Source organism: Terrapene carolina, unplaced genomic scaffold (genome assembly GCF_002925995.2).
Source record: "Terrapene carolina triunguis isolate 2854851 unplaced genomic scaffold, T_m_triunguis-2.0 Scaffold68, whole genome shotgun sequence".
Taxonomy (NCBI): domain Eukaryota; kingdom Metazoa; phylum Chordata; order Testudines; family Emydidae; genus Terrapene; species Terrapene triunguis.
This window is the reverse complement of record NW_020664419.1, coordinates 2,387,507-2,402,541: the sequence shown is the minus strand read 5'-3', so window position 1 is coordinate 2,402,541 and position 15,035 is coordinate 2,387,507. Positions and strand designations below refer to the sequence as shown.

At 42.2% G+C, this 15,035-nt stretch overlaps 1 protein-coding gene across 1 annotated transcript in view; it reads left to right on the top strand.

Moving 5' to 3' along the window:
• Nucleotides 1-15,035, top strand: part of LRGUK (leucine rich repeats and guanylate kinase domain containing) — a 76,908-nt gene that overhangs the window by 15,036 nt on the left and 46,837 nt on the right. The window contains exons 8-10 of the mRNA XM_026648936.2: nt 4,281-4,361; nt 6,131-6,217; nt 7,728-7,834. Coding sequence (XP_026504721.1) covers nt 4,281-4,361; nt 6,131-6,217; nt 7,728-7,834 — 275 coding nt within the window. The remainder of the gene's footprint in view (nt 1-4,280; nt 4,362-6,130; nt 6,218-7,727; nt 7,835-15,035) is intronic.

Below are 15,035 nucleotides of genomic sequence, written 5' to 3'. Positions count from 1 at the left end.
TCCCACTTTCAAGGGTTGGAAGAAAGGTCTGGAACCAGTTCTGACTCTGGAACAGTCCTCAAAGTGTTCATGGCTTCTTCCATCTGAATGGATCGGAGGCAGGACTCATGGTTCTTATGTCCCTGAACTTTAATCCCTAGACAAATGGAGCAGCATTGTGATCTACGGCCCTCATTTAGATATCTTAGACAGTGGTTATGAGGGTCAAAATAGAGAATTTAGAGCTGTAAGAGGGGTTTTCCTTGATCCCGATGATCTTTGCAGGTTCTGCCATATATAGAAAGTAAGATTTTATGGGAAAATTTCCTTCTAAAAACTATATTAGGGTGCAGAACCAAGAAACAATAAATGATCTATTTCCAGAGGGAAAACCCCTATCTAGGGGAATAAACAGTGTCCAACAAAATAAGAAGCAAGGAATTCGGACTTGCTGCTTTGGCATTTGGAAGGAATTGTTGGTTTATGGGAGGCCATGTCCCATCATGTAGCGTCACTTGGAACTTTCTCAGGCACAGGTGCATTCCAGAAGCCTTCAGACGTGTCTGGTATAACAATCATTGCTGGAATAGAGCAGCAGTACTCTAGGCAGGTTTCTGATCAGTGGAGTCTTTTGAGTTTCCCTTTTCCATGAGGCCACGGAGACTGAGCGTTCCTCTCATCCCAGAGGTAGGTAGGACACATTGATGGGACAGTGTAGGGCAGTGGTTCCCAAACTTGTTCCGCCACATGTGCAGGGAAAGCCACGGGCAGGCCGGGCCAATTTGTTTACCTGCTGCGTCCGCAGGTTCGGCTGATCGTGGCTCCCAGTGGCCGCGGCTCGCTGCTCCAGGCCAATGGGAGCTGCTGGAAGCGTCGCAGGCCGAGGGACGTAGTGGCCGCCGCTTCCCGCAGCCTCCATTGGCCTGGAGCAATGAACCGCAGCCACTGGGAGCTGTGATCGGCCGAACCTGTGGACGCGGCAGGTAAACAAACCGGCCCGGCCCACCAGGGGCTTTCCCTGCACAAGCGGCGGAACAAGTTTGGGAACCACTGGTGTAGGGAAAGCTTTGGCTACCACTTCATGAACTGTATATATCTAGAGGTTAAAATAACTATCCAGAGATGATATTGTTCTGGGCCCTTTCAGCTGTCCTGAATTCATGATTCAACAAACAGTGTAACATTAGCTTGGTTAGATGCCCAGTATGTCTGTTTTAAAGACAAGTATCTCATTAACTGCTCTGTAATCAGTAATGGCACCTGTGTTATCATCTCACCATAGTGGGACATTTTCCCTTTAAGTACTATTCTGTAGGAATTCTTCATCCATAGTATCAAAAGAATAGGTCTGGAAAATATAATGCAAAAGGTACACCAATTACTACCTTTCAGCAGATGCTTAATATTCCTGCATAAAAAGAGAAATCAGAATCCTATTATATAAAATAGGAGGATTTTTTAATGTAGCCACAATCAAAACATAGTGACATTGTTACTGCAGCAACATGGACACGGGAGTAAGTGTGCCTGTAGCACAAGCAGCTTTGTGTGCTCCAGAGATGATGCATTTCCAGGTGAACTGACTCACATACTTATTTTTCTTCAGGAAGATCAAGAAGCTTTTAGCATCTCAAGAGGGAATCATTAAGGGGTTGCAGAAACTAAGAAGAGGCCAGGTGGGGCAGGAGGTCCTGTTATCAGGAGTTGTCTGACAGTTGGCTGAACACTGAGTAAACACTATCCAGCACAATTTCAGCAGTAAAGCCTGGTGTCCAAAGCTGTGTCATGCAACTTGTTTTTAATTGGTTAATTTTGAGAGTCCTTGTTCCCCAAAATTCAATTTCAGAAAAGCTTGAACTGAATGAAAGCTTCAAATGTCTGAAACAGCTGGTCTGTGTTCTCTGAATCCTATATTAAGAGAGAAGCTAAATGCGTCTGTCAGAGATCCTAGTGTGCAACCCTCTGGCCACCCACTAGGCCTACTGGGAGGAAAATCCAAGCCTCTGAGTTCTGGATCCCTTGGGGTGTGTTAAACTCCTTGAGCCCAAACAGAGTCAAGCCTTCACCCCAATCTCTGGCTTCCGAGCCACATTTTCAGGGTGCAGACCTATCTGGCACCCCCCTCTGAATGCTGAAATCTGCTGTCTACCCTCCTAGCCCTTCTGGGCACAGTGCTGACCCTTCAGACTCTCCAGTGTTTAAACACAAACCCCTCCCAGAACTGTACCCAAAAGGTGTGATGCTTCTGGTTTACAGTTTAGCTCTCTCAGGGGCATGCAGTAGTTGTGAAGCAGTCAACACACCCGCACTTGTTCAGTCTATCAGCTTTATTCATTTTATATTTAATCATGTAAAGCACAGGTGAGTACAGACCAGCAGGCCACTTGTCCAATTTTAAACTGGACTGGCCTGCTTTTGTAATCTTTGTCCCTTGTCCAGTGCTGAGATGAAACCGGACATAGTTTTGTCCAGTATCAGATGTGGGACGCCATAATGGAGAGCACGCTGCTCTGCCCATGCTGGCGTGACCTCACATACAACATGCGTGCGAGGTCATGCTGGTGGGGACAAGGCAGTGCGCTGTTCAAAATGACACCACCTTCCGGCTTGACCTCGCATGTACTGTGCTTGTAAGGTTACGCCGGCGGAGGTGGGGTCATGCTGGCGGAGGTGGGCCCACACCATTCCCAGAAGCACCAGAATGTCCAGTATTCCAGGAATGTGCGAGTGGCCACCCTAAGTACAGATCACACAAACAATAAAATACTCTAGACACAATGTCCCTCACTAGCTCATCCTTAGCTTGGGAATCCTTGGAGGATCATCTGTGTTCTCTCAGGCAGGCAGGGTCCTCTGCCCCCTTGCTTATCCTGCCCCTGCAGCTGCCTCCCTCATCTTAATCTGGTACAAAATGGCGTTCAGTCCCAGTTTGTTCATTCCCCCCCGGTGAATCCCTTTATAGACTCCTGCTAGGGTCACTTGCTTCTTTTGTTCTGCCTTTTGGTAATTTCTCACTGCTCTCAACCTCCCCCATCTTCAGACAAACAGGGGAAGTGTCTTCTCCCAGCTCGAGCAAACCCATTTGCTCAAGGTATTTGAATAGAACATCATTCAGTGCACTCACCATTGTCTCTGGCCTAGAAGAGACATGACACAGCCCTGCTAACTCAGAGTGGATCTACATGCCTATAAGCTTTTCATGACATAGTAGATTCATGATACAATTTAATAAAATCATTCACAATTCAGAAGTGGTACAGACCAAACCCGCACACCATCACAGCATCAGTTCAGGACTCTATAAAAATATAAAGCACCCATACAAAATAAAGTGAAATAAGTAGGCAAAGATACCATTTTTGAAATAGTACAGAATGATTTAAAAGATTTACATTAACTGGCTCTCACAGTGACGATTTACAATCCAATTTTTCAAAAGTGGGCATAATGGTCTTATCTGCAAAAAATGTATGTGCAAAAAAATCCATACTTGTGAATGCAACATGTATGATTGCATAGGCAAAGAGATAATTGTGTGCACAAATGAGTACTTGCATGTGCAGATAATAGGGGGTGGGGTGACTTCCTGATTAGGTGTCATTCTACACACAAATCCACTATTGGTGCATCTATTCAGAATCATTCAGTATCTTGTGTTGTTTTTCAACACAGATAATGTATACATGTCTTGTTTTAATTGTCAAGTCCTGTGATTGGTCTTAGCATTCAAAAGCAGCCAATCACGCAGGTTTTAGAGTGAGGGCCCTCACTATGACTTTGCTTTGGACACCAAATGGAAAAAAAAAGTCCTTTACAGAAAGGGAGATTTTTTCCTGCTTGTGACTCTAAACCTTCAGGAACTGACTGCAAGCCGCAGTCTTTCAGGGCACCCCATTGTCTGGCTAGTTCACTTCAGCCAAAAGTACTACTATCTGATAGCGGTTTGTTTAATGGCCTGTATGAAATGTGGTGGTGGTTCTTAGTGTATTTCCAGTGTCTCCAAAAAAATAAATTGGGCATTTTGCGGTTTGGCAAGATATTATGCAAAAGATTGGAGAGAGCTATGTCTTTTAAAATAACCATCCGGTCTTGCCTAAGCAAGTCACCCAAGCATTATGGAAGCTACCTGAGTTGTGTGACAAGAAGTGTGTTACTGCATGCCGTGGATATGTGTACACCTTTGGTAGGTGTAGTGGGATTTTCGTGTCCACATTTTAGTTTGGCACCGAGATGCTTTCTCCCCATAGTTATCTTACGCTATGTGGCTTTTTACTGATATCATTTTTTCTGCGAATAACTAGATTTCTGAACTGGGTGAGCTGGAATATATTGAAGACCTGCCTCTCCTCAGAGTGCTCAATCTGTTAAGAAACCCAGTACAGGTAAGGAAAAAGGTGAATAGGTACCTGAAAATGTAGTTGCAGTGAATAGTTCATCCTATGTCAAAGTGTTAGAGATGTGTATGGACAGAATAGATGCTGGGCATGCCCCTCTAAAAATATGTAAAAGCTTTAGGGCCCTGATTCAATTCCCAATGAAGTTCATGGAAAGGATCCCATTAATTTCAAAGGCAGCTGGATCAAACCCTGAGTGAACAGCCACCTTTTACAACTGCCTCTCCTTGGAATCTCTGTAGCTCTGTCAGTCCCAGGATATTAGAGAGATAAGGTGTTTGAGGTAATAACTTTTTATTGGACAAACTCTGTTAGTGAGAGAGACAGGCTTTTGAGCTTACACAGAGCTCTTCTTGTGTGAGCTCGAAAGCCTCTCTCTCACCAACAGAAGCCTCATCCACCTTGTCTGTCCTTGGAATGGGCATCTTCTTTCTTTATGATAGACTTGTTTCTCATTCAAGGGCCCTACAATCTTCCCTGATTAATGAGCTAAAACAGCCCATTTATCAATGACAGAAACCTTTAAAGTGGAGTAAAATCTTATGTACTGACTTTGTACACCATGGATTTATAACTTGTCCTGGATGGTGCTGAAGATTAAAGGTCCTAGCACCCTGCTTTGATGATTTTAGATCCTCTTTGAACTTTGCAGTGTTTTCCAATGTCTGGGGAAGAAATATTAAGGACTTAACTTCTCCCTCCTGTTTCAAGATAACTCTGTCGATTTCTATGGTGGCTTCCTTGAGAATAGTCTGTTGTTGCATGCAATGAAATGAACGTAAAGAAATGTTTGAAATATACCACCTCTTCCTGACCTTGCAGCATTCTGCAGGATTTCCGAAAAATTCTGGATGGGTGAGGAAGGGGCAACACATATAGAACATTATCTGTGATTATATTATGTCCTGCAAAGTTGCAGAATTGGGTGGGGGGAAGTGGAGCATAGGAACCTATGAAAAGTTGGAGAACCAAGGTCAGGGGGTCAGTTGCATCCCTTGCCCCATAGCAAATGATGCCCCTAGCCCTTTTATATTACAATAGACAAAGCTCCTGAGAGCAGAATTTTACCCCATTAAAATGCATCTCTCTCTGTGTGTGCATATTTTTTCCAGTTAATTTACAGGGTTTTCAGTTACTTGTGAAAAATAAACAACAATTATCTTAAAACAGCTTTGAGACTGTCTTTGAATTTCAATGGTTTAACAGGACCTGACTTTTCTCAGAATTAATATGCTTCAGCAGGTTGTCAAGATGTCAGCTTCCTATTTAATTGTTAATTATTCTTTTTTATTATGTATCAGACGTATTTTTTTTAGTGATTTATATGCATACATAGTGATTATATTTTATACTCTAACTTTAAAGAAAAGTTCCCATAACACTACTTGCAAGATTAGTGGTATTAGCCATGGGTTATTATCTAATTCCCATATGGGTAATTACTTTTTGTCCATCTATGTTCCCTGTACATTTTCAGTTGGCTATGGTATTATTCTTCAGTTCCTGTTTCAAACTGTTATACAGTGTTGCTTTAAGCTGGTAAACAGCTCTCTGGTTTCTTTCTAGAGGCGGCTGCATTTCAGTGGTGGAAGAAGCGATCGGTTTATGCAACACATTGAGATCTTTCGTGGTGAAAGACGTTATACATTATAAGATATTATGTTCAAATGGCCTCCGGGATATTATTTGCTATCTGAATTGAAATATTTATATATGTAAAAGTGAAAACAACGGAACGCTTCTTTTATTTCTATCAGGAACAAACAGATTATTGGCTCTTGGTGATTTTCATATTGCTCCGACTAACAGAGCTGGATCACAGGAAGATTAAAGTGGAAGAAAAGGTATATGGCAACTGTTGGAAACGCCATGTCGTTCTGGAATGGTGCTAAATAATCCTGTTTCCTTCTGGGCAAAGGTGGTAAATGCAAGTTGTTTTCATAAATATTTATGTGGAGATAAAAATTGCTTTATGTGAGGGGAAAAAAAATTCCCCACACTCCAGCCAATAGGTATCAGTTCAGTTCAGTTTTGCTTTTAAGACCCTGACATCTGACGATATAGCTGTTGTATTGTCAAAAGCAACTCTAGTTTACCAATATACAATTCTTACATAAAGACTGTATTTCTTAATGAAAAAGTAGATTCTGTCAGAGCAGTCCCTAGGTAGTTGTTTAGATTCATTAGTTAATATTTGTAAAGTGCTTTGACGTAATCACCATGTTACTGCTATTATTTTCTTAAGATATCTCATACTGCAAAGTGAATTGTCTGAAAGCTGTAAAATACTAGTAATTCTTTTAGCTGTTTTTATTAGTTAGGATGTGATTTTTAAAAGAGCCTTCTGCAAGAAATAACTGGAGGGACTAGTTGGTAACCCTGGCACTGTGTAGAATGTTTCACTTCTAGGGCTCCTTTTATACTTACAGGGGAGCTGTATCTAGAAATACACGGTTCCTGTGTATAAGGGACTAGAATGCATGGGCCAAACCCATATTAGAATCATCAGGATTAAGAACTTGCTAGCCTAGGTTGGAGTGTTGGCCAGAACACTTCCTTTAAAAATGGTCCTTAGCTCGTTCACTCCAGCCTTGTCACCCATATTAGAATTCTTTTCAAATATGATTCCCCAGCAAGTGTAGACAGGGCCCAGATCACTGATTTAAATCTGCCTGGGATGGAGTAGCCAAAAGGGCTACCATCTGATAGCTGTGGTTTGGTGGCCTGTATGAAATGAGTTGGTGGCTCTTAATCTATTTCCTAATGGGCTGCTGTCTACATAAAAAAATATCCACTGATCAGTAACATGATTAGAAGTTTCAGCAGAATGGACCAAGAATATAATGGACTTGGAGACTGACCTCTCCTCTCCCTCCTAGATCAAAGCTGAAGTACCTTTTCAGGACCATTTTGGAGGAAGCTTGCATTGATGGTACCCCTGCTTTCCCTTTCCTGGGGAATAAATGAATGATTTCTGTCTCTATGACTTTCAATCTGGTATTTTTCACCAGCACTAAGAACAGAAAAAGTAATGAATAATGAAAATATAGACAAAATGAGGGTGTACTTTATGAGCTGACCCCCTTCCCTTAACCTTATCCCTCCAGCCAAGAAAAGATAGAATAAATTAAGAGAGATGGTGAGTTAGTTTTGGGTGCTTTCCACCTATTTCTTGAGCTGAGTTTAAATTTCCCAAAAAGCTTTATATAGTCACACAATCATAGCTAAGCCAGATAGAACGATTGCCCCTTGTAAATATGAAGCCATCATTATTCAGACTACTTTATTCAGGGTATTGCAGGTAAGAAGAAGGACATCACTTTTCCCTTCCTATGCCTCTAACTCTGGAAACAGGTTGCTGCTGTGAACAAGTATGATCCTCCTCCAGAAGTAGTTGCTGCTAAAGATCACATGACCCATATTATGTACAGCATGATTCAGCCACAGAGGATCTTTGACAGGTAATCTTATCTTCAGTTCACATCTGGTCCTGTAGGTGGCACTCAGGTAAAGCAGAATATGTTGTTATATTTAGTGGGACATTTCTCTGTCCCTCTTCCACCTTTAAATCAGCCTCACAAAGAGTAGGCATTCTGCAGTCTGCTGTTGTCAGTCTGAAAATTAGGCATATCCTGCTTGGTTGAATTGATTATGAAATGAAGTTAGTTGCTCACCTTGAAGCTCTGAGACAGATTGCCCACAGCTCTGTTTCTTTTAAACAATCTGTTGAAGCAGATGGCCATTTGCACCATAAATGAAAGATGCGAAAACTCTATCAATACCCAGTGGCAATTTAAAAATCTCTAGAGGGAGAAGAGAGCTCTAAAATTTATCTTCTTTCTACTCTATTTACTTCTTCCCTTCAAACTGTTGGCATCCCATTGTGAGCGAAATAGCTTTACTTTGCAACTCAGAGCACAATTTACACACCCAGAGCCAAATTTTCAAGCTTGCATTTATGGAATTCTGGCCAGTTCTGCATTTGGAAGGGAAAGGTGTTGACTACTGGTTAAAGCACAGAATTGGGAGTCAGATCTCGGTCCTATTCCCCGCATTGCTGCTGTCTTCCTGTGTGACCTGTCTCTGCTTCATTTTCCATCTCTAAAATGGGACTATTACTCATCTACCTCCCAGGGATGTTGGGCTTAATTCATTAATATTTGTAAAGTGCTTTGAAATACTCATGAAAGGTGCTGTAGATATGCACAGTATTATTATTAAGGTCAAGATTTAGGCACTCATTATCACTTAAGTTCCCAAAAGCCTACTTAAGCACCAATTTGGGCACCTAAACACATAACTGGGCACTCTGTCTTAGGTCCATACTTTAGTAATCCTGAAATCTACATTTTTAGAAGACGCTCATTGTGATTTCTACAGTTAGGGTACGTCTACACTTACTTCCTGGTTCGGCGGCAGGCAATCGATCTTCTGGGATCGATCCCGGAAGTGCTCGCCGTCGACGCCGGTACTCCAGCTCGGCGAGAGGAGTACGCGGCATCGATGTGGGAGCCTGCCTGCCACTTTTGGACCCGCGGTAAGTTCGGACTAAGGTACTTCGAATTCAGCTACGTTATTAACGTAGCTGAATTTGCGTACCTTAGTCCGAAGTGGGAGGTTAGTGTGGACCAGGCCTTAGAATGGCTTCCTCTCTATGGCCCTGATCCTGAAAGTTGCTGAGCATGGTCTCCATGGCTCTGATTGCTCTCAAGGGGCCCAGCTGCCTACAAAAGGCAGTTAGCATCTTGCAGGATCGGGCTGTAATTGAGTATTTCTTGAATAGCATAATTGCTTCGCCAGAAGGCATCCATGCTTGGCATCCTTCCAACACAGATATAGGCCCAGTTCGGGTATTTCTTTATGGGTGTATGTATGTGAGTTCAGTGCTGGAGATATACATGTCTGTAAACCTCTGTATTCAGTCAGAAGTACTGTATAAACAAACAGGTAAACATATGGTCTGGCACTTAAGGTAGCAACCAATAATGTTAATTAAGCTTTGAGTGCCTGCCAGTGCTCAGCTGGAAAAGCACGCACTGCCCTCATTAGTGAAATCTTCCTAATGATGATTTTTTTCTAATTTTCTAAATTAGAAAATGCTCCTTGTAGCCACATTTTTATAGTTCATTTGCATTAATCTCCTTAGATCACATGCAGGGCATTTTTATTTACTGTATTATTAATAATTCCATTAAAAAACTATGTAAAGAACTGTAAAGTTGAATAGTTGTACACTCAACAATCAGGAAATGTCAACATTAACATTGTGCAATATCCTTTCTGCGTAGGCAATTCAATACTGTCTTTAATCATAGAACATTCTGCTATTTAAATAATACAATATAATATGTGATTTTTTTTCTACAACTTTAGATACACATGAAGGCTAAGTCACAGTCTATAAGTACATGGGGAAAAGAAATTTTGTCATAGTGGGCTTTTCAGTCTAGCAAACAAAGGTTTGAGTTCGATCTAAAGGCTGGAAGTTGATGCTAGAGAAATTAAGATTAGAAATAAGGCACAATTTTTTTTAACAACAAGGATAATTAACCATCAGAACAACTTAACAAGGGTTTTCTATTACTGGAAATTTTAAAATCAAGATTGGATGTTTTTCCAAAGATATGTTCTGACTCAATCACAGCTATTGGACTTGAAGTCCTATGGTCTGTGTTATACAGGAGATCAGACCAAATGATCACAGTGGTCCCTTTGGACCTTAAAATATATGAATCTTTGAGAATTGTGTATTACTTTGAATGCCAAAGCCCACAAGTTGCAAAATACACAGTGAATGAGCCAAGGGCACCACACCTTACAAGATACTCCTTACAAGGTTGTGGGGGGAAAATTGTATGATGATGTAATTAAAGACTGTATTGTGATGTGTTCTTCTTGTTCTGCTGATAAAATAGTAAATATGGGGACTTTGAGGACATGTTCCTGTGGTCTAGCAAGAGGAATGTATTTAAAGAAATTAGAGTTCTAAGTAAAAACAACAAGGAGTCTTATGGCACCTTAAAGACTAACAAATTTATTAGAGCATAAGCTTTCATGGGGTATGAGCCACTTATTCAGATGTATGGAGTGAAAATTACAGTAGGCAGGCATAAATATACAGCACAAGAAAAGATGGGAGTTGCCTTACCAAATGATTCAATCAGGGTGGATGTGTCCTATTCCCAAGAGTTGACAAGAAGTTGTGAATGCCAACAGTGTAAAAATTACTTTTTGTAGTGCTAACAATGCCAATTCCATCAGGGTGGATGGCCCATACTCAACAGTTGATGGGAGATTACTTCCTGTAGTGACCCAGCCACTCCCTGTCTTTATTCAGGCCTAATTTGATGGTGTCAAGTTTGCAAATGAATTCCTGCTCTTCAGTTTCTCGTTGAAGTCTGTTTTTGAAATTTTTTTGTTGAAGAATGGCCACTTTTAAGTCTGAAATTGAGTGTCCAGGGAGGTTAAAATACTCTCCCACTGGTTTTTGAATGTTATAGTTCTTGACATCTGCTTTGTGTCCATTTATTCTTTTGCGTAGAGACTGTCCGGTTTGGCCAATGTACATGGCAGACGGGCATTGCTGGCAAATGATGGCATATATGACATTAGTGGACGTGCAAGTGAATGAGTCCCTGATGGTGTGGCTGATGTGGTTAGGTCCTGTGATGGTGTCACTTGAGTAGATTTGTGGACAGAGTTAGCAACAGGGTTTGTTGCAGGGGATGGTTCCTGGGTTGGTGTTTCTGTGTGGTGTGTGGTTGCTGGTGAGTATTTGCCTCAGGTTGGGGGGCTGTCTGTAAGCGAGGACTGGTCTGCCTCCCAAGATTTGTGAGAGCGAGGGATTGTCTTCCAGGATAGGTTGTAGATCCTTGATGATGTTCTGGAAAGGCTTTAGGTGGGGGCTGTAGGTGATGGCCAGTGGCATTCTGTTACTTTTTTTGTTGGACCTGTCCTGTAGTAGGTGACTTCTGGGTACCCTTCTGGCTCTGTCAATCTGTTTCTTCTCTTCCCCAGGTGGGTATTGTAGTTTTAAGAATGCTTGAAAGAGATCCTGAAGGTGTCTGTCCCTGTCTGAGGGATTGGAGCAAATGTGGTTGTATCTTAGGGCTTGGCTGTAGACGATGGTTCGTGTGGTGTGTTCTGGATGAAAGCTAGAGGCATGTAGGTAAGTATAGCGGTCAGTAGGTTTCCGGTATAGGGTGGTGTTTGTGTCCATCCCTTATTTGCATGGTAGTGTCCAGGAAATAGATCTCTTGTGTGGACTGGTCCAGGCTGAGGTTGGTGGTGGGGTGGAAATTGTTGATGTCCCGGTGGAATTCTTCAAGGGCCTCCTTCCCGTGGGTCCAGATGATGAAGATCTCGTCAATGTAGCGCAAGTAGAGAAGGGGCACTTGGGTACGAGAGATGAGGAAACATTGTTCTAAGTCTGCCATAAAAATGTTGGCATACTGTGGGGCCATGCAGGTACCCATAGCAGTGCCGCTGACTTGAAGGTATAAATCGTCCCCAAATCTGAAATGATTGTGGCTGAGGACAAAGTCACAAAGTTCTGTCACCAGGTGAGCCGTGACATCGCTGGGGATACTGTTCCTGACAATTTGTAGTCCATCTTTGTGTGGACTGTTAGTGTAGAGAGCTTCTACATCCATAGTGGCCAGGATGGTGTTTTCTGAAAGACCACCAATGGATTGTAGTTTCCTGGGGAAGTCAGTGGTATCTCAAAGATAGCTGGGAGTACTTGTGATGTAGGGCCTGAGAAGAGAGTCATCAAGTAATTATATATTGTATAGATACACAATATGACACTACTTTATAAAAGAGATGACAATAGAGAGAAATCCACATTTTACCAGGTTGTATCAGTTACTTGTGTATTATATGTATTTTTAAGGAATATATTAGAAATATATTGAAGAAACTGATTTTATCTTCACGTGCTGGGTTGACATCATTAGTCACATGTGACATGGCCTTGAGAGGGTAATGAGAACACCTCTACTGTGTGTAAATAAATTCTGAAATCACCAGTTATTAAACGTGTTTCATGGAATTCCCATCTTTAAAAGGGTCCCTTTTTAATAATTCACTCACTGACTGTAATAGTTATCGCTGTCACTGGCATCTGTTGGGCTTGTTCTGTGTTGATCTGGTCCCTTCCTGACAGCAAATGGCAGAAAGGGGGAAGGCAACATGAAAACATGGAGTAACAGTGAAGAAAGGGGGAGTTTCTTGACTTGAACTGAATGCATCACAGTAGCAACTTTTTGCTGTAGAAAATACAGGGAGAATATTTTGCATATTGTTATTACATTGGCTTTTTAATGTCTCGGTGTATTTTTTAAAGATTATTTTTGTGGCAGTTGTGTAAATATGTCTATAATCAGGATAAAAGCTATGTCCCTAAGGGTGCTGCCCTTCGGGTGCTCATGCGCCCTGTGCCTTTGATCAGAGATTTTTGGTGGCAGTGTCCATTCGGCCCACACATGTGCCCTACACATCCTCATGCCCCGCACTGAGGCTATATAGAGCTGTGTGGGCAAACCATCCTCAGTTCCTTCTCAACCACCTTCAGCCTGAAACTGAGTCTCTAGCATGTCTCCTTCTACTAATACTTTAGCATGGTTAGTTCGTTATAGTTGTAAATAGTTCATATTTGTAAATGGCTTCCCTTTGCTTTGTTTTCCCCGTTTAGTGGGGTCACTTTGGACTCTTTATTTCTGGGGTATGCCTGGATCCCTAGTCTTTAAACATTGTCTTTCTTGTCAGGAGTCTATCCTGCTTAGTGATGGACACTCTTGGTGTGTCAAGTGTTTGGGGTATACTCATATTCCCTTGAAATGTAAGATTTGTACTTCGTTTCAGAGAAGATCTCATTAGAAGAGGGAGTTCAAATTCAGGCTTCTCGTGATGGAGCAAGCCTTAAAACCAGCTTTGGATCAGGACTTTGAGAACCCCCCTGTATGGATTTCAGTCTCCTGGAGCTTCAAGGAGTGAGACTGCTAGTACCCTGTCTACTTACAGATCTAGGTCACCAAGGGCTTTTAGGGGTACGATTCCTGCTACCCCAGTTGCCTCAGGATCTTGGTCACTGAAGGACATAAAGGAGAAGTTGGTGACTACCTCAGCCATTTCAGGATCCCTGTCACCAAAAACCTCCGTGGGGGTGTCTGAATTTGTGCCTATAGTACCAAGACCCTAGTGCTCCAAGTTGGTGGAAACTGATAAGAAAAGCAGGAGTGCTAGATCTCTGGGAAAGAGGCCTCGGTCACTGAAGACCGCCAGCCCCAAAAGGAGCACTGCTGAGGCTCCAAGTGCTTCTGGTACTGTGAAGATGTCTGAAGCTGCTTCTAACGCTCATGCCGCTACTAAAAGAAACTGGTTCCAAAGACCTCCCTTGCTTCCAGTGGTCACAATCACACTAGCAAGAAATCAGCATTACTTGACCCTTCAGTACCCTTGGTACTTATGCCCTGGACTGCAACATCTGAATATGTTACTTAGGTGTGCTTATTCTTCAAGACAGATACCTACCTCATACTGACACCAACCTCTTATGTTCTTTGGTATTGTAGGAGTTCAGATACTTAAGAGATCTGTTTCTAATGAGTTGAAATCTTTCACTGCTTTCAGGTATCGTACACTTTTTGATACAGAAATCATCTGGGTCACCTGCTACCCACATCTCATTGAGACCTTCTGGTTCTCCAACTTCGATCATTCATGGAGATCAGTTATCACCTCCTTTAGAGAATGTGCATGAGGACTCTGACTCGGATACTCAGTTTTCAGTTCAAGGGTCTTTGAAGAGTATTTATTCACCTCTGCATACTGAAAGAAGGGAGGATAAACATCCACCACTTTCAACCAGTTGAGATGACCAATAGTAGCTATCTCTGCCTATGCCCTATGACTCTCTCTAGCAATCTTACTGGGACCCATGGGTCCTATACTGCCAACAGTTTCTAAGGGCGCCCAGTACAAACCACAGGGAACATAGGAAATTCCATTTCCCTGTGTGTTTGCTCCCTCCTCATCAAACAGAGTTGGTACAAGAGACCTTTGAGGAGCAGGAGGCAAGGGCTGATGAAGAGGTGAAACCTCATCCAAATATCTCTTCTTCATCCCCTGATGAGGCTATAATGCCCCCTCAACCTTCATGGCAGATTATTTTTGTCATTTCCAGGACCTGATGAAGCGAGTTGGGGACATGCTTCAAATTCGTTTTGAGGAAGTTCAGGACTCCCATCATAAACTCCTAGCTATTTTGTAAACCTCAACCTTGTTGCAAGTGGCTTTTCCAATTAATAAGGCTCTCTTTGAGCCAGCCACACTGATCTGGTAAACTCCCGCCATGGCACCACCTACATGCCAACAAAAAGTATTATCTTCTTTCCAAGGGTTTGGAATTTTTATTTATACATTCCACACCAAATTCCTTAGTTGCGGATGCAGGGAATGAACATGAAAGGCAGCACAACACGAGTGCTGCTCCATATAATAAGGACCAGTGGCATCTTGTTCTTTCTGTTCACAAGAGCTACTCTTCTGTGACATTACAATTTAGGATAATGAATCACCAAGCACTCATGTCCAAACAGGACTTCCTGAATTATAACAAATTTAACAGCTTTATTGAACATTAACCAAAAGAGCCCATGA